The following is a 22,991-nucleotide window of genomic DNA, read 5'->3' as shown; positions in this document are numbered from 1 at the left end:
TTCAGCCTAACTCCACAACTCCAACCCCACTTGTAAGCTCTGAAATGATGAAACTATATCGACGCGCATGCCACCTTGGACTCTCCTGGACTTCTTGACTAAGACTTCAGACCAAAGGTCCATATCAAAATTGTATCAAGACCCCCAAGAAAATGCTTTGTGAATTTCATGTAACTTACATGTCCTTGAAGCCCATTCTCACCAGAGGAAGGTGCTTGGGCTGCTTCTCACATCTTCACCACCTAAGATTTTAAACAAGGGCAAAGGCAGGGATGTAGATGGGTGGCAGACCACTTGCCTGGCATGTGCAAGGCCTTCATTTCATCCCCACCACTGTAAAACACAAAATGAAACAAAAAACAAGGACAGGTCTTTCCCAAACAGGCCCAGTGTGAGGGAGGGAACCCTAAAGGAGGGTGGAGGGTGGGATCACACCAGCAGTACCAGCAAGTGACACGGCTTCAGTTCAGACAAGGTCCTGGCACCACATTTCAATGTGAATGTTGAAGTTAGCTTAGTTCATGTTTAGATTCCAAAAATAGGATCATATCTTTTCAGTCTATCTCTTATCAGTTCATGGTTGTTTCCAGACAGTGAAAAAATGTATTTATAAAACCACAGGTTCTGATAATGGCCATTTCCTCGCTTCTGGATCTTTGTGTTTGAATCAGATTTGTAACCAGCCAACCCCACTGTGCGGTCTGTCATTCAGATGGTTAAAGTCAGTTTGAAATGAGATCGTTGTTTCAGGATCCACATGGAAATGGAATGTACCTATAAGGCACCTTAGACCTTACTGCAGAAATACTTCCAATCAGCTTGTTTTTCCCTCTCCATCACTATGGTTTGGATCTGACTATCTCCCAAGTGCCCATATGCTAAGGGTTTGGCCCCCAGCCTGTGGCACTGTTGGAAGGTAGTGGCACCTTTAGAAGTCAAGACCTAGTGGAAGTCAGGCCCTGGACATGCCCTCAAATTAGGCAAATGGGACAGTGAGTTCAAGGGCAGCCTGAACTACGCTGTGAGACCCTGTCTCAAAAAACAAGAAACAAAACAAAGCCAACAAACAAAACAGTATTTTTAAATATATGGAAGGCACAGAATTAGGTGGCAGGGGGAGAGTAGGCTTGTCCATAACGGTGTCACAGCTGCTTTCTCCTGTGGAGCTGATTTGGAGGGTGTAACAGTTCACTGGCAGTGTGGGCTAGAACACGAGGTGCTGGTTGGATGGAGCTGGTACAGAGCATCTGCATGGGAAGAGGAGAGAGTTATTGCAGACCTGGCAGTCTGAGGAGGGTTCCCGAGAGAAACAGTGCGGAGCCCTGGGAGAGCTGCAGTGACAGTGGGTGGGACAAGACTCAAGAGAAGGGACCCCAGATGCAGAGGGTAAGCGTGGCCAGACAGAAGGCTCTGGAGAGTGAGAAGGGAGCAACAGAGAGACAGATATGGGTTGCAGGCAAGTGTGCAGGCCCCTGAATGCCAAGTACTCTTATATTCTCTATGGGAGGTGGCAAGCAATAAAAGGTTGTAAGTTTCTTGGAGAAGGAAAGTTAGTGCAAGGAAATTTGTCTATCTTTTGAATCATAGAGAAGAGATGATTGGTCCTGAATCTCAAGCTGGAATCATGCTAGAACGGGAAAGGGGAACTAATAAGACAACAAATTGGCTTCCTGTGGAAATGCAAAATTGAGTTCCCAGTGCCAGTGACTGGACCACTCCAAATGAATGAACTGGTGTTCCAGCTACTCAGTCTCTCTGGAAATTCTTTGGCCTGAGTCAGTCACCCAGAGTCTGGGTGAAGGCGGGAGCAATAGGGAGCCACGCCTATGCTTAATGGAGGGCTTCCGCCGTGCCCAGGGGACTCTGGGGAACCAGCTATCACTCTTCAGCAGCCAGCCTTTCTGGTTCCACTTCCCAAACTATAAAATTCACCCCTCTGAAGCATCTGGTTGGCTTCCCTACTGGAGGGTGAGCTCAGACCACATAATAAATCATCTGTTTCTCCAAATCAGGAAATACTAAGGGCCTGGCAAATCAGCCTCAGAGATGGATCTTGCTTACGGTTAAAAGCACTTTGGGTTGTAAAGAGCAGAACTGTTCTTAGTGAGCATGAGTGGATGAGTGGGTGCAAGCCTGTCATAGGGAGGCACTGTTGAATATCACATAACCTACAGACAGACATAGATCCCCACCAGGCCTCCTGGAGATGGCATCTGGGAAGTGAGGGAGATGACGATCTGCCTTTCTTTCTCTGGGGGCCTGCACCAGGTGCTGTTTTTGCTTCTCTGTTTGTTTTTGTTTTTTGTCTTTATACACCTGTCTGTATTCCCACCTCTTCTCACTAAGACATCCTTTTCTCACTTTCTCTTAGAGATTTCACATATGCCTCATGGTCTTTCTGCTTAGCCCCTGTAACAAGGACTCCAAAGTTCCACAAGAAGAATCCAACTTACTAACTTGTATTTCCACCCCAGGGCATTAGCACAGATCAACTGTCTTTGGGACCCTTGATCACCCTGGTCTAGTTAGCTGTGGGCTCATAATGATCCTTTGGTGCCTAGCATTTCCACTCAGGGAGCGGGGAAGGAGATTCTCTCAGAGGGGCACATAGGCTGCTAACTGGCAACTCACATGTGATTGTGTGTGCCTGAATATGGGCACAACTGTTTAGAGGTTATTAGACCAGCATTTCTGAAGACAGAACAGAACGAAATGGATTTGTAGGAGTACAGATACCCCCTGCCCCCAGGCTGCTGCTGGTATCAAGGCAGTGTCAGCATGGAAAAAAGGGCTCTGGGTGCTGATAAAGCTTGTGATAGAAGCAACTATACACTGAGTGCTTGCTATGTGGGAAGCAAAGTCTGTGGTAGCAATGCTACATCATGGTATGAGATGATGGGGACTCATAGCTACTCTTTTTAAAAGCATATCTTTTTGAGCATTTAATATGTGAATTAATTAATAGGTCTTTGTAAGCACACTAGGAAGATGGGTATTATAACATTGGCCACTTCACAGACCTGAGAGTTTCAGTTACTTGGTGGAGGGCACATGCAGTTGAAGTGGAAGAGCCCATGAGGCCAGGTCTGTGGGAGCTGGGCTTCTGGCCCATGACAGTGTGCTCTCTTGGGTCTTCCTCTAGACCAGAGGGCAGGGACTGTGTTGAGACCATTTTGTCCCCAGTAGCCACACAGGCCTGATATAAAGCCTACACTCAGCCGTGGACAGTCTGAGATGGGAATGAATAAGAGATTTACTACATTCCCCAGATCCAGGGAAAGGTGAGGAAACAGGAAGGAGGCCCAAGAAGTTAGGGCTGAGACCCACAGCAGAGTCTTGTTTGTAATCTGGCCCTTGGCACATATGTGGGGACCCCCTGTGAGACATGCTGTGGGCTCAGCCATGCTTTGGAGCAATGGAACTTGGGAACATTACAACTAAGGATGTCTAGCAAAGGGCACGGGGTAAGGCGAAAGTTAGTGGAGCCTCATGTCCCCAACCACACTGTCTGTGTGCCCTCTGCAAAGTGGGAGGCAGTTCTCCTGATGAGCTGCTTGCTTGGCCCTTTCGCACAGTGATTTGATGGATTGCCTAATTCACCTATTTTTTTTAATAAATGTGTATAAAGCTACTCAATGTGGAGGTAAACTCTAAGGCTGGGAAGATAATTAAACCAGCCTCCTTTGAAAAGTTCACTATCTATTTGTTATGGTTTGTATCTAGATATCCCTTTAAAATCTCATAAGGTCATCGGGTTTCTTTGGAGGTGACTGAATCTAGCGTATGTGGTCGATTCATAGTGCAATGCTGGGATTAACGGTGTTTGGATTAAAAGTGGGTGATTGCTGAATCAGTGCCCACCCCCCCCCATTGCTTTCGATATCTCCTGCCGCCATGAACTGTTGCCCCTCTGCCATAGGCCACTCTGTCTTGAAGCCAACTGATTATGGACTGAAACCTCTATGAAGTTTTTTCTCCTTTAATTTTGGTTGTTGGGTACTTTGTCTCAGCAACAAGATAAAAGTAAATAAGGTATCAGTAGAGGACAAAAAAAAGGAAAACTAAAGATTATTCCACAGTGCAGAAAGTAACTTATCAGAGTTGTATATGAAGTGGAAAGGGACACCAATTATTCCATGAAATACATGAATGAGAAGTGAATGATTCAGTGCAACCCCCCAGAAGGGACACTGTATGTCAGGCACAGTGCTTTTACTAGGACAGAGGCCAGTCACATCTTCATCAAAGTGTGTATCTGTCTATAGCTCTGTTTTTAAAAAATACCTTAAGTGTTAACTGATAATATAGTGTATATATTAAATTGCACATATTTAACATTTTACAATTTGAGAATTTTCACATATGTATACACTCATTAAATCATATTTACAATCAAGATAGTGAACATCTCACCTCCAAACTTACCCTTCTGTCTCTTTGCCCCACCTCCTTCCCTACCCCATAGCCCCCATTTCCAGCCAACTACCCATCTACTTTGTCACTATAGTGTTTTCTAGAATTTTCTATAGATGAATTAATATAGAAGCCACTCTTCTTGGTCTGATTTTTTTCACTCATCTTAATTATTCTGAGCATTATGCATGTTATATATCAGTGATCCACTGCTTTTTATTAGCAAGTCATTTTTCAGTATGTAGAAGTAGCACGAATTGCTTATCCATTTGCTTCCTGATGAGCTTTTGGGCTGCTTCCAGTTTTTGATCAATTCAAAGAAGCTGCTATGTACACTGTAATTTACATATATTTTCTCCCAGTCTTGGCTTGTCTTTTCATTCCTTTTTTTCTCTCAGGAGTAGATCTCAGGGAATTGCATATTATATAAGTATTATAAATCTGGTCCCTCTTTTCATTCTTCTTGGTATCTTTTTAAGAGGAGAATTTGAAAATTTTGATGCAGTCCAATACATTTTGGTGGTTTTTTAAAAATAGTTGCCTAATACAGGGTCCTAAATTTTCTCTTATATTGTTATGAAAGTTTTATGGTTTTACATTTAAATCTGAGTTATTTTGAGTTAATTCTTGTATCCTATATGCATTGAATTTCTTTCCCCTCCCTCTTCTTTTCTCTCTCTTTCTGCCTTCATATATGAATAGATGTTATGGAACTGTTTGTCAAAATAATTCTCCCATTTTTATGCCCATATGTAAAAAATCAATTTTCTGATATGTATGTCTATTTTGGGACTCTTCTGTTCCATTCATCTACTTTTATGTCAGCATCCACTGTCTTGACTACTATAGTTTTATAACACATCTTAACATCAGATTTAGTCTTCTCACTTTGTTCTTTTTCAAAATTATTTCAGCTATTTGAGATCATTTGCATTTCTCAACTAATTTTACAAAATAAGAACCAAGTTAAACAAAATAAAAACCTGCTATGATACTGATTGTGATCTCATTGAATCTATACATAAATTAGGGAAAATTGGCATGTTAACAAAAGAGTCCTCCAATTGGTGAACATAATCTACCAATTTATTTACCTCTTTGATTTTTCTCAGTGGTGTTTTGTAGTTTTTTTTCCCACATATTGCACAATCTTACATTCATCACTAATCTTTTGATGTTATTGTATGAGTTTTATTAGCTTTAAATTTTTTTCTGAGTCATTGCTAATACATGAAAATAAAATTGGTTTGGGTATATTCATCTTGTATGCTACAATCTTGCTTTTATGGACTAAATTGTGTATCCCCTCAAGTTTATATGTTGAAGATGCATGTGACTGTATTTGGAGATAGATCTATTAAAAGGTAATAATGGTTAAGTGAGGTCATTTAGGGTGAGTCCTAATCTAAAATGACTGATATCCTTATAAGACAAGGAGAAACACACAGAGGGCGACCATGTGAAGATATGGAAAAGACCATGTGTCATCTGTGAGAGGCCTCTGAAGAAACAGGCATTGCCAAGACCTTAGTCCGATATGTGTAGCCTCCAGAATTGTGAGAAAATTAATTTCTGTTGTTTAAGCCAGCAGTTGGAGTTGTTTTCTTATGGTACCCATAGAAAAGTATATTTGCTAAAATCAATTATTAATTCCAGTAGCTTCTTTTATAAACTCTATAGTATTTTCTACATGCTAGACAGTCATATGAATAAAGATGGTCTTGCTTCTTTCTCTCCAGTTTGGAATTTCTCATCAGACTACACTAGCCAGGAGTTCACATACATTGTTGATTGCAAGCAGTAAGACTAGAGACATCTAACCTTGCTTCTTCTCCTGGAGAGTTAGTGTACAATCTTTCATCATTATGATGTCAGCTTGTGTGTTCTTAGTAGATGCTCTTTATTGAGTATGCATTCTTAATCTTGTTGCTTTTGAAAGAAACAACATATGTGTACATGTATATATACAAAAATAGTTAAGGTAAAAAATTAATTTTGTAACTTTGATCTGTAAAATTCCATTCAAAAACTAGGCAAAGGCAACCCTGAAAAGAGGCAAATCTCTCCTACACCTTGTAGACACTGAGAGCAGAGAGCAGTAGAAACAAGCATGGATTCTAGGCCTAGATTGCTCAGGTGCAGGTCCTGATGCACCATTTACCAGCTGTGGAATTTTTGGACAATTTACTTAGGTGTTTTCACTTTTTTTTCTGTAAAATAGGACAATAATACCTATTTCATAGGCTTTTTATGAGGATAAAATGTATAAAAGTATCTATAATGTGCCAAGAATAGTAAGTGCTATATAAAAATTTTTAATCTTCATTTAAAACCATGACAGGGCAACTAGGTTCTGCTTCAGGATGCAAGCACATCCTGCTGGCTTCCAGACACAAGTTTTGTGTCATCTTCGCTCAGAAGTGGAAAAATGTGAAGGCTCAGAGTTTTACAGTGGAAGATCTGTCATCTAGTTGTGTCCACCATTAAAGGCAAGTCACACTTGACAGCTGCCTTCACACCAAGAATTCTTGAGGCTGAGGGTACATTCAGGAAGCCAGAGTTTCTTGACTGGGAAAGGCTGATTATGTCTGGCCTTGAGGTGACAGTGAGACTTCCCAGAGTATGCAAGGCTAAATTTTGGTGTCAGCATTGCTAGGCCCTTCACTGGCTTCCATGGTGATCCTGCCTTGGGTGTTGGCACTCCCAGTCCACTAGGAATCAGCAAGCTTTTCTTAGTGTTGAAAGGAATCAAGCTGGGGCAAGGACAGGGCCGGCTTCTTGGTCTTGGGAGTTGCCCATAACCTGGGTTGACCCGTGAGTAAGGTCTCAGCTCTTTTTATTTAGCTTCCTAGGAGATGGAACCGGGTTTGGGTTCTATTCCTTCATGGCTCTCTTACACAATCAGGAAGGATTCAACAGGGTCTGATCCCCAGGAATTCTTGGCTAGAACTAGCTCTCTTGGTTTCCAGGTTTGCTGTGAGCCATTCCTTATCAAGAGTGAGATGATTGGGGCTGGGGATTTAGCTCAGCGGCATAAGCGCCTGCCTTGCAAGCAGGCGGTCATCAGTTCGATCCCTGGTAGCGATAAAAATGAAAAAGACAAAAAAAAAAAAAAAAAAAAAAAGAGTGGGATGATTTGCTCTCTTGACAGTATTGTTACATAACAAGTGAGAGATGCTTTTGCTACAAGCAAGGTCAAAATTTTCATCTGAATTTTAGCTCATCAAGAGATAAGGACTTTTTAGATTTCCAAATCGCAATCTTGCAGCTGAGTATTCCCTGTTTCCAATAAATTCTGTAGTTTAAGGTTTAGGGAATTATGTAAAACGCACTAGCAGTGCTGTGGTTTAAGTAGGAGATAGGACACTGCCCATACTTGTTGGCTGATGGTCCTTCCCATTTTGGCTGGCGATGGGGAAGAAACACATTGAAAATACCTAGACTCCTGGACCCAGAGGAAAGTGAGGTCAGACAACCATCAGGCCTTCCTAGTTCCACTTTTATGCAAAGTTATTAAACACAAAAATATGTGAATGTTTTACTTGCTCTGAGTATTTGTAGATATGCGTCCAATGCAAGGGTGTGTGCACAGCTAGCCGTTGCACTGCAGAAGCTGCAGCTGCTCCCAGCCCAAGCTGTCTTCCAAAACACTGCTGCCTGGCTCCTGAGTATGCACCTCTGCAAGGTGCCCAAAGGGTACCTTCTTCGAATTTGCATATTCGTGTGCAAGGGCACAGACATTTGTAGAGTTTTAACCCATTTAAAATGTTAAAAATGTCCCCAGGAACTGCTTTTAGAACTGCACACTCAAAATTTTATTAAAAACATTTTTTGAAAAGTAGTTTCATAAAGTTAGACATTATTTGGAAGCCTTGATAGAGCGGTGGAAAATGAATCTTGTATCTTTAACCCACAGAAGTTAAATTTTTTTTTTCTTGTTAGCTAACAATGGAAACTTTTTTTAAAAAGTGTTTCCCTCCCTCGGTCTTGCCAAGCAATGGAGAAAAAAAGAAAAAAGAAAAAAAAAAAAAAAAAAGAAAAGAAAAACTTGTTCCGCTGAGTTCAACCCCAGAAAGGCTCACAACTTCCTTCCTGCTTTCCTCCCCAGGCCCCCGCCTTCTCCTCCCCCTCCCCGCCCCCCAACTTTTTCTTGAGTCCTACATTGAACAAACACTGCGCAGCCAGGAGGAGACTGACAGGGGTGGTATCTCAGCCAGGACGAGGCCGGCCCGCGTCGCCTCGGTTGAGCTCGTCGGGTTTCTCTGCTGTCGCACGCCTCTCTTTCGCCTTCCATAGGTTGTTGAGGAAGTCATTTCAGAGCGATTTTACTTTTAAAGCCACCCGGCCCTGCGAGGTCCGCGTCTCTGAGCATGTAGTCTGCACGGGACCCCGAGTCTGAGAAACTGCAGGTAGGCTCGGCGACGCCTTCCCGCCCCTCGCCCGAACCCCCTTTCCGCTGCGCACAAGGCCGGCTGGGACCCCGGGGTGCGGCGGCACCAGGGGGGCAGCGAGGCTCGGCCGAGTTTTCGGCGTCCCTCCCGCCGCCTTCCGGGCTCGCGCCGCGCCGCCAACCGGCACGTACAGGCTTCGCGGCCGCCGGCGAGGGCCTGCAGGGAGGCCCCAGCTCCGGTCCCGGTCCCCGAAGGCTGCAGCCCGCGGGGCCGTGCACACCTGGCCGTCCTGAGGCTGTACTCCGGCCGAGTAGTGGCTCAGCACCGGGGCGCGGCTCCTGCAGCCTGGCGCCTCCCAAGACACGCCGCAGCCAGGGGGGCGGCAGCCAGAGGGCTGCTAGGACTGGTTTGGGTACCGGATACTGCAGAATCTCTGCCCCGGGCACGCGCACGCGCCCACTTTCACAAAACACACTTGTTTAGGGACGGGCCCGAGGCTGCTGCTGGCAAATGCTCTGGCTAGAGCTGCGCCGCCTTCCCAGGCCTTCGTAGGCCGAGACCCAGCTCCAAGTGCAGGGTCAGGAAGGTAAACCGTGGCACCCGGCGAGGGCGGGCTGGGAAGCCGGGTGTGCTCGGCCGGGTCTGGAGCTCCGAGAGGGCAGAGGGTGGAGCAAGGCTGTCCGTTACTTGAGTGCACAGTGGTGTCGCGCGCCTGGGAACACACAGCCGCGCGTTTCTCGCGCCACCCGCGCGGAGCCCGAGGCGAGCCTCGGGGTTGGGGTTCTGCAGGGTCCTCGACGCGTACCGCGGCCTGGAGGCGGGAGCGGGCGGGCAGGCGCGCCCGAGGAACGCATGGCGCAGTCCAGCCGGCCACCTCAGCAGCTGGTAGTGAGTCCCCCAGAGCGCCCAGGATGTCCTGTCCCCAGCAGAGCAGGGTCCCGGGGCTACCCGCCTCGGCGCTGCACGCTCTGGGGCCCTGACTTTTCTCCCTGTATCTCCACAGCTGCGCGGCGTCTATGGAGCTGTGGGCGGGGGCTGTGCCCGCGGCCGCGCCCCCCGCCCTGCGCCGGGGCAATGCGCCCAGGTGCGCGCTTGGAGCCGCCAGGTCTGCGGGACTGAGCCAGCAGCTGCGCAGGGAGCGGGCTCCGGCAGCGGGCGGCACAGCGGACCCGGGGCTATGGCCGTGACCTGCTGTGCGCTCACCAGCCTAGTGGTCATGAACAGCGCTAGCGAGGCGAAGAGTGGCGGCCCGGGGCCCAGCGGCAGTGATACGCCCTCAGCCCCGAGCCTCGACAGTGTTTTCAGTCCTGGGACGACGGCAGCCTCTTTCCTTTTCCCCCACGCCGTGGAACCGCGCAGCCCCAGCGGCCGGCGCAGACTGAGTAGTGGCGGCGGCGTGGGAAGCCCGGGGCGCCTGCGGGAGGACCGGCTGCTTGGGACGACCACCGGCGTCCTCTCCCCTCCGAGCCCGGAGGAGGCCCAGAGGAAGCTGCGGATTCTGCAGCGCGAGTTGCAGAATGTGCAGGTGAACCAGAAAGTGGGCCTGTTCGAGGCTCACATCCAGGCACAGAGCGCCGCCGCCCTGGCGCCCCTCAGCCCTCGCCTGGGTCGGGCCCGCTCGCCCTCCCCGAGACCCTTCCGCAGCAGCAGCCAGCCTCCGGAAAGGGGCCTGGTTCAGGGCCCCCCCATCGAGGAACGAAGGACAAAATCCTGGGGGGACCAGTGTCCAGAGACTCCCAATGTGGCAGGAGAGTGCAGCCGGAGCCCCTCGAAGGACACGGAGGAAATGGCAGACACGGAGGAAATGGCAGCCCTCCTGGGCCCCACCACCCTAACAGGACCATACACTCATAATCCAGCGGCTCCATTGAAGGAGAAGGGGCCACCTGCCAGTCTCCACAGTGGCTCACCAGTCCTTGATGTGGAAGTTGACAAGACAGTCAGTTTTCTTTCAGAAACTTGGAAGGGTGGAGCTCCCATATCAGAGACTGTTGGACCAAGCCTAGTGATAGCCACAGAAGTGGCAGCGATGGCCATATCCACAGGGCATCACTGTCCACGTGATACCGCTCTCATTGAGTGGGCCAGCAAACTTGGGGCCTCCAACCCCTGGGAGGCCCTGGTAGAGGGACAAGGGCAGTTTCTGGGCAGTGAGACAAGCCCAGCCCCAGAGCCAGTCGGCCAGTGCAGTGGAGAGGCTCCTGGAAAGGTAGGGGGAGGGGTCCTGCCCTGTGGCAGCCCATGCTCCAGGGTGCCTGAAGTCACTAAAAAGCCAGAGGAACGAACTGCAAATGCACAGAGCTCAGAGCCATTAGAGGTCTACAGCTGCTCCACGCTGCCTGGACACCTGGGTTCCATAGGTGGTGGAGAGGTTCAGAGTGGGATCTCTGGGAGTGAAGAGGCCCAGCCACTCCCTGCCCGAGTGGGGGAAGGGTCTCCTATGCTAGGCTTGCTTGGGGGCAGTCCCACAGCACAGCCAGGGATCAAACAGGTGGAGGTGAGCATTCCTTCTGGCAGAATGTTGGAGTCTTTATCCTGTTGGGAACTAGAGAGAGGCCAGAATGAACCCCAGTGCCTTCCCAGGGATAGGGTGGGTGTGCAGACTGGGGGCTCCAGACCTTGGCTGCCTCCCATGGAGGAAGCTGGCCTGGCCTGGATTCTAGGCACAGGGGTACAAAAGAGGATTCGGGAAAGTCAGCTGCAGGATGGTGATGCCTACCCCAGACCTGGGCAGCTGCCCTTGGACCAGGACAAGACTGCCTTGGGAGAGACCTGCAACCTTAGCAACATGCCTGCCATTCCTGCAGTCATCATTACAGATGTGGGGGCCCAGGAGGATGGGGGCCTGGAGGAGGTGCATGAAAGCCCTCAGAGCAGCCTGCCCCTGAGGAAGCTGTCCTCCTCTTCTGCCTCCTCCACGGGCTTCTCCTCATCCTACGAAGACTCAGAAGAGGACATCTCCAGTGACCCTGAACGCACCCTAGACCCCAACGCAGCCTTTCTTCATACCCTGGACCAGCAGAAACCCAGAGTGGTAAGTCTTGCCTTGAGATTTTTCTTGGGTTCTCACTGCTTTCAGTAGACCTTTGATGCCTCGTGTATCCTCAGGTTTAGTTTCTACTGAGTCATGAAGACTGCCCAGGGCCCTGGGGTTGCTGTAAGATTTCCCTGTAGGTGTGTGCGCTGGAACCCTGTGCTCTGTGGCTTAGACAGTGAATCTGAGTCACTCCTGTTGCTATTTTCATGTCCATCTTAAAAAAAAATCGAGGTACTTCCTGTAGGTCTCACACTCTTCTTGGGAACATACTACTCATACTATAAGGAACACCAAAAACTTCCTTGATTGACCCTCAAAGACAGTGGACAGAGCTGCTACAGTTTAAAATTTGTCTGATTAAGTGTGACCCTTAATTCTGTGGTTAGTTGAGGATGATGAAGATGTCATGGAATTAACTCAGGCTATATCAACAGGAAAGGAAGATAAGAGGTAGGGGTCCTGTGACAGGGTCCTGGAACCTGTGGATATGGTTGTGGCTGGTCTGTCAGGCCAGCTAGGCAGGGACGTGTCAGGATTAAGTGCTCAGTGTAACTGAGGTGCCGTTTGATGTGTGAACTGAAGTGAAAACCATGCTTTAGCCAGGCAGGCTGTATTATTCATAGCAGCATAGTCTGTTGGGATGAGTTGCCTGAAATGGTTAAGAGGTAGTAATTGGGATAGGTCTATTTCAGATGGATTTTCATGCACTTCTGTTTGGGGTCATCACACTGACATCTTGTTCTGGCTACAGCAGGGGACAGGACTTTATTTCTGTTACATGGTTAATCTCAGTCATAGGCTGTTTTCACTCTAGGATCAGAATGTCTTTCAGAAGATGTAAGGGTTGGAGCGAGGAGCACTTCTAAGAAGATCTGGCCTTTCTCTTAGCTTTTCCAGAGAGCCTGGGAGTTTCCCAGCTCTGTGTGGGAGGGGTTGCAGTGCTACCTTGGGAAGAGGCTGCATGCTGGTAGAGTTGCCAAGCTATACCTTCTTCACAATGGAGTGCTTTGTATTTCCACCCAGCATCACACACCAAGGGGTTTCTGCCTAACTCCTGCTTCAGAAATCACAGTCTAAAGTTTTGAATTTCTTTTCCTGATACTCTGCTTTCTGCTGATGATCTGGAGGCAAATGTGCATGCAAAATCTAGGCCCAGTAAGCCTGGCATTTTGTGGCCAGAACCAAGCCCTGGAGCCTCACACCTGCTATCAGGCATGGACATACAACCTGTAGGGGGGACCCGGGGCACCTGGAGGGTGCAGTGATCTGGGCAGGTGGGTAATGCTGTCTGAAGGTTTGGGAACATTTCCTGCTCTCCTGCCTTACTGTTAGAGGCCCCAGAAGCAGGAGGCACTTCTCTGCCCACTCCCCCCTCTGGCTTTTGAACCCTGAAGCCTGGCTGGCACATGTAGTCATTCTAACTTGCTGTCCAAGTTTCCATTTGCCTTTTCTTGTGGTGGATTAGCAGCTCTTAACTGGCTGGTTATCAAAACAGTTTGTATGTCCTGAGGTTTGAAAAGAGGTCTTGTCTGGAGATGACTTAAGGAGGAGATAAATAATGGCAGGTGACACATTGCCAAAGAGATGTCAACCAAGAAACTAGAGGCATAAGGGGATGCTTGCAAGCTAGCTAAAGGCCCAGAGGTAGAAATGAGGGTGGCTTGTTGTCATCTCACTTTTAAACAGTGTTTAGACACCCACAGAATAGTCTGGAGGAAAAATCCCCTAAAACTGATGGGGGGGAGTGTGTGTGTGTGTGTGTGTGTGTGTGTGTGTACATGCATGCACATGTGGGTGCACTGGGGGAGGGTCGGTGACCAGCTGGAAATTATCCTAGGGGACTTTTGGGCTTTGGTTGAACAGTTGCATGATAAGCAACATTTTCTTCACGTGCAGATTTTGAGCAGGGGCCTTACCTGTGATACCAAAACGTGTGCTTCCTGGGTCACAATCACTTGGGTACCTGAGCTGTTTTGTCTACAGGAAGCCCTACCTACATCGTCTTCATCTGCTGGGTGTGTTGGCTGAGCTTGTGGTGTGTGACACAGAAACCTAAACCTGGTCTCCCAGAGCTGCTCTCATCCCTGGCCAAGTTCTCTGGACACAGCCTCTTCTGTCTACACTGCTGCCCCGACAGCAGCTGGATACAAACACTTTGCTCCCACTCAGTCCTGCGTGCTCAGGCGTGCCTCTCCTCACCCCACAGTGCTGACACCCTACGTTAAACATGCCTACTCATGTTCACATTCAGTCTCACACATGCTCACATACCTGGGTTCCAGATGGCAGGTTCAGCATTCTCATGATACACTGAGTCCTGGCCTCAGACCTGTGCTGACCGACTGGGAGAATGTGCTAATGCTGCCCCCACTCACAGGCACCTCTCTTGGTATAGGATTCTACCTCCTGAGGAACCCCCATGTGGGGAGGTACTAGCTAGGTACAGATGTTTGGAATTTGCTTGGAAGTAATTGTATTACACACCTAGTCTAGAATGGCTTACACACAGACTCATTCACGTGTACTGCTCTCTGCAATCTAAACAGAATTGACCTGCCCAGAGCAAGGTGGAGCTCTCTTTTTTCAGAAGCTAAAATTAATTATCAGTTATTTATTTTCTTACACCATTCCATTCCAGAGTCTCTAGGCCATTGAGACAGCAGTGAAAAATACTATATTAAAATACGCATGCATTTTACTTTAAAAAATAGATTTAAGGCCAAGTAGAGTAGTACAGTCCCAGCACTTGGGAGACTGAGGCAGGAGGATCACTGCAAGTTCAAGGGCACCATGAGTCCAAGGCTGGCCTGCACTGTATGGTGAAACCTTGTTTCAAAAAAACCAAAGAAAAACTAGATTTTATTGATTTGCTCTGCAATTGTGGTTTATGTATAGACACTAAACAATAGGAAGCCTTGGCCTACTTATGTGTGTGGGGGGTTCTTTACATAAAAAGTATAATACCACAAAACTCAGCTTTTTTGGTGCTTATTGCTTTTTACAGGTCATTGGAATTTGTTTCCTTGGATTTTTAAAAAATTTGATATTGACTAGTTTGTTAATTTGATTTTTTTAGTGAAAAAACTAACATATGCAATGGCAAAAAAATTTAAGCGGTTGCACATAGTTGTTTATGGTTTTGATAAGTGTGTAAAAGTGTTATTTTGGGGTAAACTAAACTAAGTTTTAAGGGCACTTTTAAAATACGTCTTGTGGTAAATAGTTTTAAGTGGAAAACTCTTTGCTGGACAAGAATGTCGAAGGCCCAGATTGTGAGGTCACAGTGCTCTTTATGAAGTTGGGGTGGTCTTCTCCTTAGGTGTGTGGGAAGGATTCTCCTGGAAAGGTCTCAGCAACTTTCAGATCTATACGTACTCTAGTCATGCAAGGGAGGCTCTAGGTGTTAGAGATGGAGAAATCAAGACCAGAAGGCAGTAAGGCCCCAGGACATACTTGTGCTCCTAAGCGCTGCCTGCCTGACTCAGTTTCTCCTTCTACAATATGTGTGAAGCAGGAGGGTGAGCTCATGGAGTCCACCTCATCTTAATTCTAGAGAGTTGATTAAAAACCTGGTGTGTTTGAGATGCACGTCAGGGTGTCTGGAAGTGTGGCCAAGTGTCCTTGGGGTGGACCTTGACCCTGAGGCCGAGGTGTGCTCCTTTAATTTTGTGCTTTCACTTGAGCCCGTTGATTCATCTGCTTGTCTGCCTTTCCTTTACCAGAAAAGTAGTTCTTTGTAATCTCATACTGAAAATGTCCTATCAGAGCAAATCATCAGCACAATGCCTAAGGTTTTTGTTAACAATCAGGCTACTCTTAGAGATTATACTGGTAGGATGCCAGAATATTAACCTGAGATTACTAATTTTCTTTACAAAAAGGGAGTCTTTGGGCCATTTCGATGTGTAAAGTTTGGAAACAGGCTTTGCCTGTGAGGAATCAAAATATTTCAGCATATTATCTTAGAAAGGTAAAAGCATTCAGTGTGCTTAAAATGCATTTCAATAAATGAGAAAAGAAGAGGTTGATTCTCAACATTATTTTCCATGCAGATGTTTAAGGTTTGCAGAAAAATAGCTTAAGACTACCGAGCCTTTAGCTTTCACAAGAAAACACACTAAATCTGTCAGGTGCTGCTTTTGAAAAATGCATTTCATGTCTTCCAAAGCCATCCTTAGAACTTGTGTTTGTAAGTGCTGTGTTGCTGGCTGAGTCACTCTCAGGGCTGTGTTGCCACATACCTGCTCAGTGAAGTTGCAGATTAGATTAGTTCTCTGTAGTTTATTTATACCCCTAGAAGTACCGATAACATTGTTTAGGCTTATTTTATTTTATTAGGTTTCAGCTTAGCTACCCAGAGGTTAGAAGTTTAAAGAATTTAATGGGAAATTTTTGTCTTGGTAGAATAAAATTTGTGGATTTCAGATAATCGGCAAATGATTCTCAATTAATACAGGTGTTCTTTTAAACTGCATTATGGTTACACTCTTAGTGTGAAGGGCTCTGTGGGTTGAAATGGGCGAAGACAGCCTGGCATCAGAGCTGATGATGAATAGTGCGCTCCTAATTCCAGGACAAGTGTCCCTTGCAGTGATTTTTTTTTTCATGACATTGTGAATGATACATTTTTCATGAATCAGAACTCATTGCTAACAAATCACACCAAGCCCAAATGTGAATTCTTGGGTAAGATAAAAAGCCCTTTAGACTGCCAACTATCTGTTTGAGATTTTGTATAATCAGTTTTCCCTCGTGTCTGTAGCCCTATACTGTAATATTAACTTACTGAACCAAGTAGTGATTGTGCCACAGGTAGACTCCACGACACGGAGGAGAGACACCCAGCGATCCTCTCAGACCTGTGGGTCCAGTCCTTTTGACTGTGGACAAGCAGCCTGCATGGCATCATGAGCCTGCAGTCAGGCCCCACTTGGCACAGTTCTGCCACCAGCTTCGAGTCTCACCACGGTACTCCTAGATACCTTACTTCCTCCCTCCTGGGACCCCTTCCTTTATCCCAGCTTCCCCAGGCAGACAGAGGCCCAAGCAGCATCTCCAGGAGGAAATTCTTAGAGCTACAACTTGTCTTCTTGGCCAAAAGACATTATAGGCACCTATGCTCTCAGGCGGAAGCTAGGTCTCTGTACTTGCCATTAAAACATACACAAACTTCTGGAGCTTCCAGATTGAACATTGTGTAGCTCTGAGAAGTTCGGAACTTGTCTTCTCCTCTATTCACATTTTACAGATGATGAAAGCTGGGTAGAAAGTGTTTAACACTGTGCAGGACCCATGTTTTTGCTCTTCTTACTACCTTTGAACCCTTGAGTTTAAAACATGCTTTCAGAATATATTCTAAAGGAGCACGTAAATTACCAAGTGGGAGGAAATACCTCATGTTATCTACCCAAAAAGAAATGTTGGACCATCTGAAAGATAAACGAAGGAACAATTCTAGCGAGTGCAGGTTTGTTGCTTATCCCATGGTCTTGCTGCCACAGAGGGAGGACACTTAAGTTAGGAGACCTGGGTCAGTCTACACATGGCCTGCAAATGGTTGGGAAAATGATGTGAATATGGGTGGCCTCAAGAGATGGTGAGAGTTTTGGGACATAAGTTTATAAAAGTTCCCAGCATAGCATCTCACATATGGTAGAGGCCCCCATAAATGCTGGTACACGTAAAGTTGGGAAGACCCTGAGTCCTGTCATGGTGAGGCCATCCCTATCTGGAAAATTCGCTGGGCCCCTTGGGAGGAAAGTTCTGTAGTCACTGTAGGACTTTTATTTTAGTTCCACTTTCATCCCAAGACAATCCTAAAAATGTCTTTGCCTCATCAAAAGAGGCTAGCGTGAAATGCATTTCTCAAAGTCCTTTGTGGAACCATGAAAGTTTCCTAGAGCATAATTTCACTTACCGTCTAGCAGAAGGCTGGTGTTCCTGACACCTGTTTCCTACTGTAGTTTCTTTTTGTTCACTTGTGGGCTTGGGGGTGACCTTTAAGGCTTAGACTCCCAGGGATGGGCAGAGCACTTAGTCAGTGCAGAGCCTGCTAAATGTGGATCTCCAGGGCCGCGGTCAAGCACAGTGCATTCCTGCAGCATTCTTGGGGCAGACGACTTGGTGCTTCCTACATGCAGGTGGGGCCTGTGTATGATAGGAGTGACTCATGTGCACCAACATGCCAGCTTTGGACTAACTCGTCTGACATGTTTCTTAACAATTCCATTAAGAATTCACTGTTAGAAATCCAATCTCTTGTTTGGCTTTAGTTGGACATTTTATTGACTTGGTATCATGTAATGGAAACCCATTCAACAAAAGTATCTCTTCCAGTCACAAGCCAATACATTTTCTTTTTCATTTCCTGAAATGTTTACTTCTCTTATTTCAGACCTGCTGTTAAATTTTGTTAAGTATAGCTCAGTTGGTAGAGTGCTTACCTATCATGCATGGTGCTATGAGTTCGATCCCTACCATCAAAAAAACGTTTTATTAGCAACCAAAAGGTAGAAACTGCAGGAAAGGAAGCAGAATGAGTTTGCAGCTCATTCTTATATATGATTTATTGTCTTGGGGGCGTAGTTTTATTTTCTTAGCTCTGAGTAAGTCAAAAAATGGCCCACCCAGCCCAGGACCAGGGGTTTAATTTTCAGCTGAGGAAGAGCTTCCCTTGTGAAGCTCATTGTTATCCTATTAGTCTCCCATTTTACTTTTGTGTTAAGATTCTGAATGGAAAGGGAAAATGAATGATACAGCATTACAGACAAAACCATTGAGATTATTTCCGTTAACATGGTGACCAGGATCAGGGTTCACCTAATCCAGAGACAGTGATATGAATTAATGATGCAGAGTAAGGGCCCAGTGTAGGCCAAGACCTCCATGGAAAGGGTGGTCCAGGTGCTGGCTTTATAAAGTTCATGGCCAGAGGACATGAGCAAGGTGCTTTCACTCTTGGCTTTGAGGACGTTAAGCATAATAGTTTTTTCATTAGCACTCTTGAAAGGGTCTCTGGAGTCAGGCTCTCTCTACTCCCATATATTGAATCCGAGTGAATAAACTGATTGTATTCTTTTCCAAGAAGAGGCTATATTACATTTTATATTACCAGAGCTTAATATTTTTATGCACTGTGGGGAATGTTCAGCTGCTGCAGGAGAGCAGGATTGGGTTCCCTGGTGACTGACTGTCCACCCAGCTCAGCCTCCATGTGCTGCTAGCCAGTGTGACCTGGGCAATTACAGCACCCCCAGGCAGTTCCCAGCAACTGTTTTTCCAGTTCCACTGACATTCTTTCCAGGCTCAGCTCAATTTGTTTTCCTCTTCTCTATGGCAATTGATGACTAGGTGGTAGAGTGTATAATTGGGCAGGATCTCCTGGTAAGTGCTTCTTCTCCAGTTATGTGAGAGCTGATGTTTGTCTAATCTCCTGCTTATGCATGCATATGTAATACTTTCTGTTTTTAAGCTAGCATCTAAACAGTAGAGCTCATAAAATAAGACTCACAACCTTTATGGAGAAAGGACACTGGCTAGTATGGGGAGGAGTTTGGGAGTATCACTTCTGTAATCCTTATCTAACCTGAATCTATTAGCAGGAAACTGAAAAGGCCTGCATATGACAATGAGATAAACAGTTTAATCTCTTAACAATGTCAAGTGGAAAATTCAGCTGCCTGCCAGTAGTTTAAGAAATGGCAGGAGATTTTGTTAGGGACAAATAATCCTGAGACCCAAATTGCTGTGCCACGGGTGAGGAAACTTGGCTGTTGTGTGTTATAGCTGGGAGGTTTGAGTTTGAGAAACTACTAAAAAAATTCTTACAGATACAATTTATGCTAGTGTGGGGGATATTTTGAATGTGTTACAATTGAAAATATTAGTCTAGATGAGGCCACTGAAACCTTTTCTTCCCTTTTTTTTTTTTTTTCAGATTTCTCATTCATCATAATCATTGAAGCATAAAGCATTGATTAGTGGCAGTTGCTAACTCTGTGTGGGGCCTTCTGGTCCCACCTTAGGAATGCAGTGTGCTGGAAAAACTGGGGGCTTTCTGACCCCACCTGGCCTTTTAGAGCTTTGGAGTTGTTGGTAGTCTTCCCTCTTGATGTGGTCTAAATCCCAAATGAGACAGTGTACTGAGAGGCATTTTGGAAGAGGGTGGATTCCTTTCAAAGTTTTCCAAGAAGAAGAAGGAGTAAAGCAAGCACTTCTTTGGAGTGATGTAGTTGTACTCTGTGTTGCTTAAAGAGAAATTGTGAAGGTCTCTGTCAAAAACAGAGCCGTTTTCTGAAGTGGACATAGGAGTGGGGTAGGGAACGGGTGAGTAGATACCAAATATCACCCTGGTTCCTCTTGGCTGGGGTGGAGGCTGTTGCCTGTGTAGCGTCCTGGGTGGCGTGGAGGGGCCATGTACCTCTCCAACCATGGCTGCCACTCCTCCGTGGAGGGACCTGAGGGACGGTGGCAGCAGGCGAGCAAGGCCGCAAGTCGGGTCTAATGCTCCCAGTAGTAAGCCTGTCAGTTCCACAATAATTGAGAACAGCTTGCACTCTTTTTAGATTTTGAGCATACTTAATGGTAGTATTGATTTTTCCAGTACCTTTTACTGTTTTGTTTTGTTTTGTTTTGTTGTTTTTTGTTTTTTTTTTTTTTCACTTCAGTGTCCTGGAAAGTGAAAGAAGGATCCAGTGAAGTCTTGAGTTTTGAAAGCAGGTATTACATTCAACAGATCCATTCTGGAAGCCTTTTCTGTATGGCCCAGTCTGGCTAGATCTGGGAACTTTGTCACTTTTCTCAAAGAAGCTGGGTCTTCCTTCTGCTGGGCACCCAGATGGCAGGCATTGCAGGATGGTCCTGCCTGCACATAGACCTGTGCAGAGAGGCAAGCCTCTTCACTGAGATCCCTATCCTTAGGAATCCTCCGAGATACAGCTGATTCTAGCAGACATGCTTTTGATTGGCAAAACTGAAGAACAAGCTCTGTGGCCAATGAAAAAGCACAGTCATTAAATATGAGTTAATGAGTAAACAATTGGTGTAGAACAATTGGTTCTACATGAAATGTAGAACACTTTGCAGTGTGATGTGGAGCAGGGAGTGGAGGAGCTGAATTTGGGTGACAGCCATCAGGGCAGGTGTCTAGGGTGAAGGCCTTGAGCTTGATTCCTCTGTTAAAAGTGGAGGAGCATAGAGATCCTATGGATCCACAGAAAGCCCCAGGAAGCTGGAATAAAAGTGGGCCCCCTTCACCTCAGTACATTGGTTCCCACAGCTAACAAAAGATGTCTTGCTTGGGCAGTGACCCTGCTCCTATAAGGAGAGAATGGGGCCTCAGGCTGCCCACACCTCCATCCCAGAGGATGGAGGAGAAGGATTCCATCTGGAGACCTAGAAGAGACTTATTCAGTAAGTGTTACTGAGCTGTAATTTTTGGGATCTCTGAGGAAGATAGGGTGCAGGTAGCAGAGAGCCTGGGTTTGGAGACAGGGCAGTCTTGGGGTTCAGCTAAATTGTCACCTCATGGTAACCTTAGAAAAATGTCTTACTCTTCTGTCCCTTGGCTTTATCATCTGTGAGATGGGACTAACAATACCTGCCTTAATGTTTCAAACCCTCAATGAAGTAAAATGGGGAGTGCCTGGACATAGGAAGTGCTCAATAAATGGCAACCTTGTGGGCTTCAGACAGCTGGGCATTGTCGTTCCTCAGCCTTTAATGCTAGACCTGCAACCTGTGCCATTCGCATTTAATTGGAAAGTGAAGGTGGATACCCAAGAGAGTATTTCCAGTGTTAGTGAGAACAGTGAAATACTATATATTATGTGTTCCCTTCAAAAAATAGCGGAGTCCCAGAGCTCTGATGTGTTTTTTTGTTGGTTTGTTTTTTGTCTTTTTCGGTACCAGGGATCAAACTCAGGACTGCCTGCTTGGAAGGCAGGCGCTTATGCCGCTGAGCTAAATCCCCAGCCCCCAGAGCTCTGATGTTGAAGGAGTGTTGAGGTGTCTGCTGGAGTAGGCTTGCTCTGCCACACAGACAGACAAGAGGGTCTGCAGGAGAGGATTCAGCTTAAACCAGCCAGGCCTGTATGCAGACCCTTGCAGCATCTCAGCTCTTTTGCAGTCTTAACTTTTGTCGGTCCCAGTTCTCTTACCTCTCACACTGTGGTGCAGTGTGAAGATAGTAGTTCTCTCCCATCCTGCTCTGAAGATGCAGTAGAGTTCTGAGCACAAACCAAGCCTGGGAATAGAGGGAGCCCCTCTTCTCTCTCCCTTGTGAAGAGCACTTATGACCTGTAACTCACCTTGACCCATGTCTGAGTCATGGTCAGTCCTCCCAATACTATATGGAAGAGCTGTGCAGGCTGATGACACAAGCAGGCATCAGGATTTCTTTTTACAAGGAGCTCAGCTTGCAGGAGAGGCCTCACTTTGTTACTAGTGCTCAGAATTTGAGGTTTCAAAAACAATCCCCTGGATTCAGCTGCTGACAGGAGTGTCAGGTTACCAGCCCTGGGGACCAGCCCTCTTCCCTCCCCTTCCCTTGTGGAGAAGGCAGAAAGTGGCTAAGGCCATCCAGGCACTGGAGGCCAGCATTTGAGAGTGTTGGCTACTCTTTTCTTTCTCTCCCTTCCCTCGTTTTCCTCTCTTCATGTGGCTTCAGCTCTTCCTGGTGCCACATCTGGTGTCCATCATGACAAGCCCCTTGAGATTAGAGATGTCCTATTGTACTGTAGACGCAAGAGGCCCCCACCCGTGGGCCCTCAAGAGACTCAAGCCCAGGCAGTTCTGGGGTCTCCAAAGCCTTCTTTACACCCCGCCTGTGCTTGCGGCAAGCCAGCTGGCCTGTCCACCGCTCTCCAGGTGCCAAGCTGCACTTTAGCACTGTCCTCCGGTGGAACAGAATGAGCCCTGGTCAGGTGAATGGGCCACACTCAGGCACCCCAAGCATGCTGACTCACAGTCAAGTCACAGGTGGGCACAGCAGGAGCCAGCATGTGTGGTGACAAGTTCTAAGCAGTCCTGGGCCAAATGCTGCCTACCAAATGCAGGTATCATCTCTGATGTGCTTAGATGTGTGGTGTGGAAGCTCCTTTTCTTGTGGCTGTAAGATGACAGCCCGTGGTGTTAATTCTTAGGATTCATGT

At 46.6% G+C, this 22,991-nt stretch overlaps 1 protein-coding gene and 1 long non-coding RNA gene across 4 annotated transcripts in view; one reads left to right on the top strand and one right to left on the bottom strand.

The window, feature by feature from the left end:
- Window positions 1-1,058: 1,058 nt before the first annotated feature.
- LOC134473811 (uncharacterized) lies at window positions 1,059-9,811 on the bottom strand. Its single transcript, XR_010044249.1, has 2 exons — window positions 9,492-9,811; window positions 1,059-1,247 (listed from the first exon to the last, which is right to left on the bottom strand). It is a non-coding gene; the product is annotated as an uncharacterized LOC134473811 (long non-coding RNA).
- Window positions 9,812-9,981: 170 nt separating this feature from the next.
- Itpkb (inositol-trisphosphate 3-kinase B) overlaps window positions 9,982-22,991 on the top strand; it is an 89,564-nt gene continuing 76,554 nt past the window's right edge. For all 3 annotated transcript variants that reach the window (XM_063239417.1, XM_063239416.1, XM_063239418.1), the window contains exon 1: window positions 9,982-11,838. In XM_063239417.1, coding sequence (XP_063095487.1) covers window positions 9,982-11,838 — 1,857 coding nt within the window. The remainder of the gene's footprint in view (window positions 11,839-22,991) is intronic.

Source organism: Cavia porcellus, unplaced genomic scaffold (assembly GCF_034190915.1).
Source record: "Cavia porcellus strain 051 isolate PalLab524CR breed Dunkin Hartley unplaced genomic scaffold, mCavPor4.1 scaffold_28, whole genome shotgun sequence".
Classification (NCBI taxonomy): Eukaryota; Metazoa; Chordata; class Mammalia; order Rodentia; family Caviidae; genus Cavia; species Cavia porcellus.
This window is presented reverse-complemented; position numbering and strand designations above follow the sequence as displayed.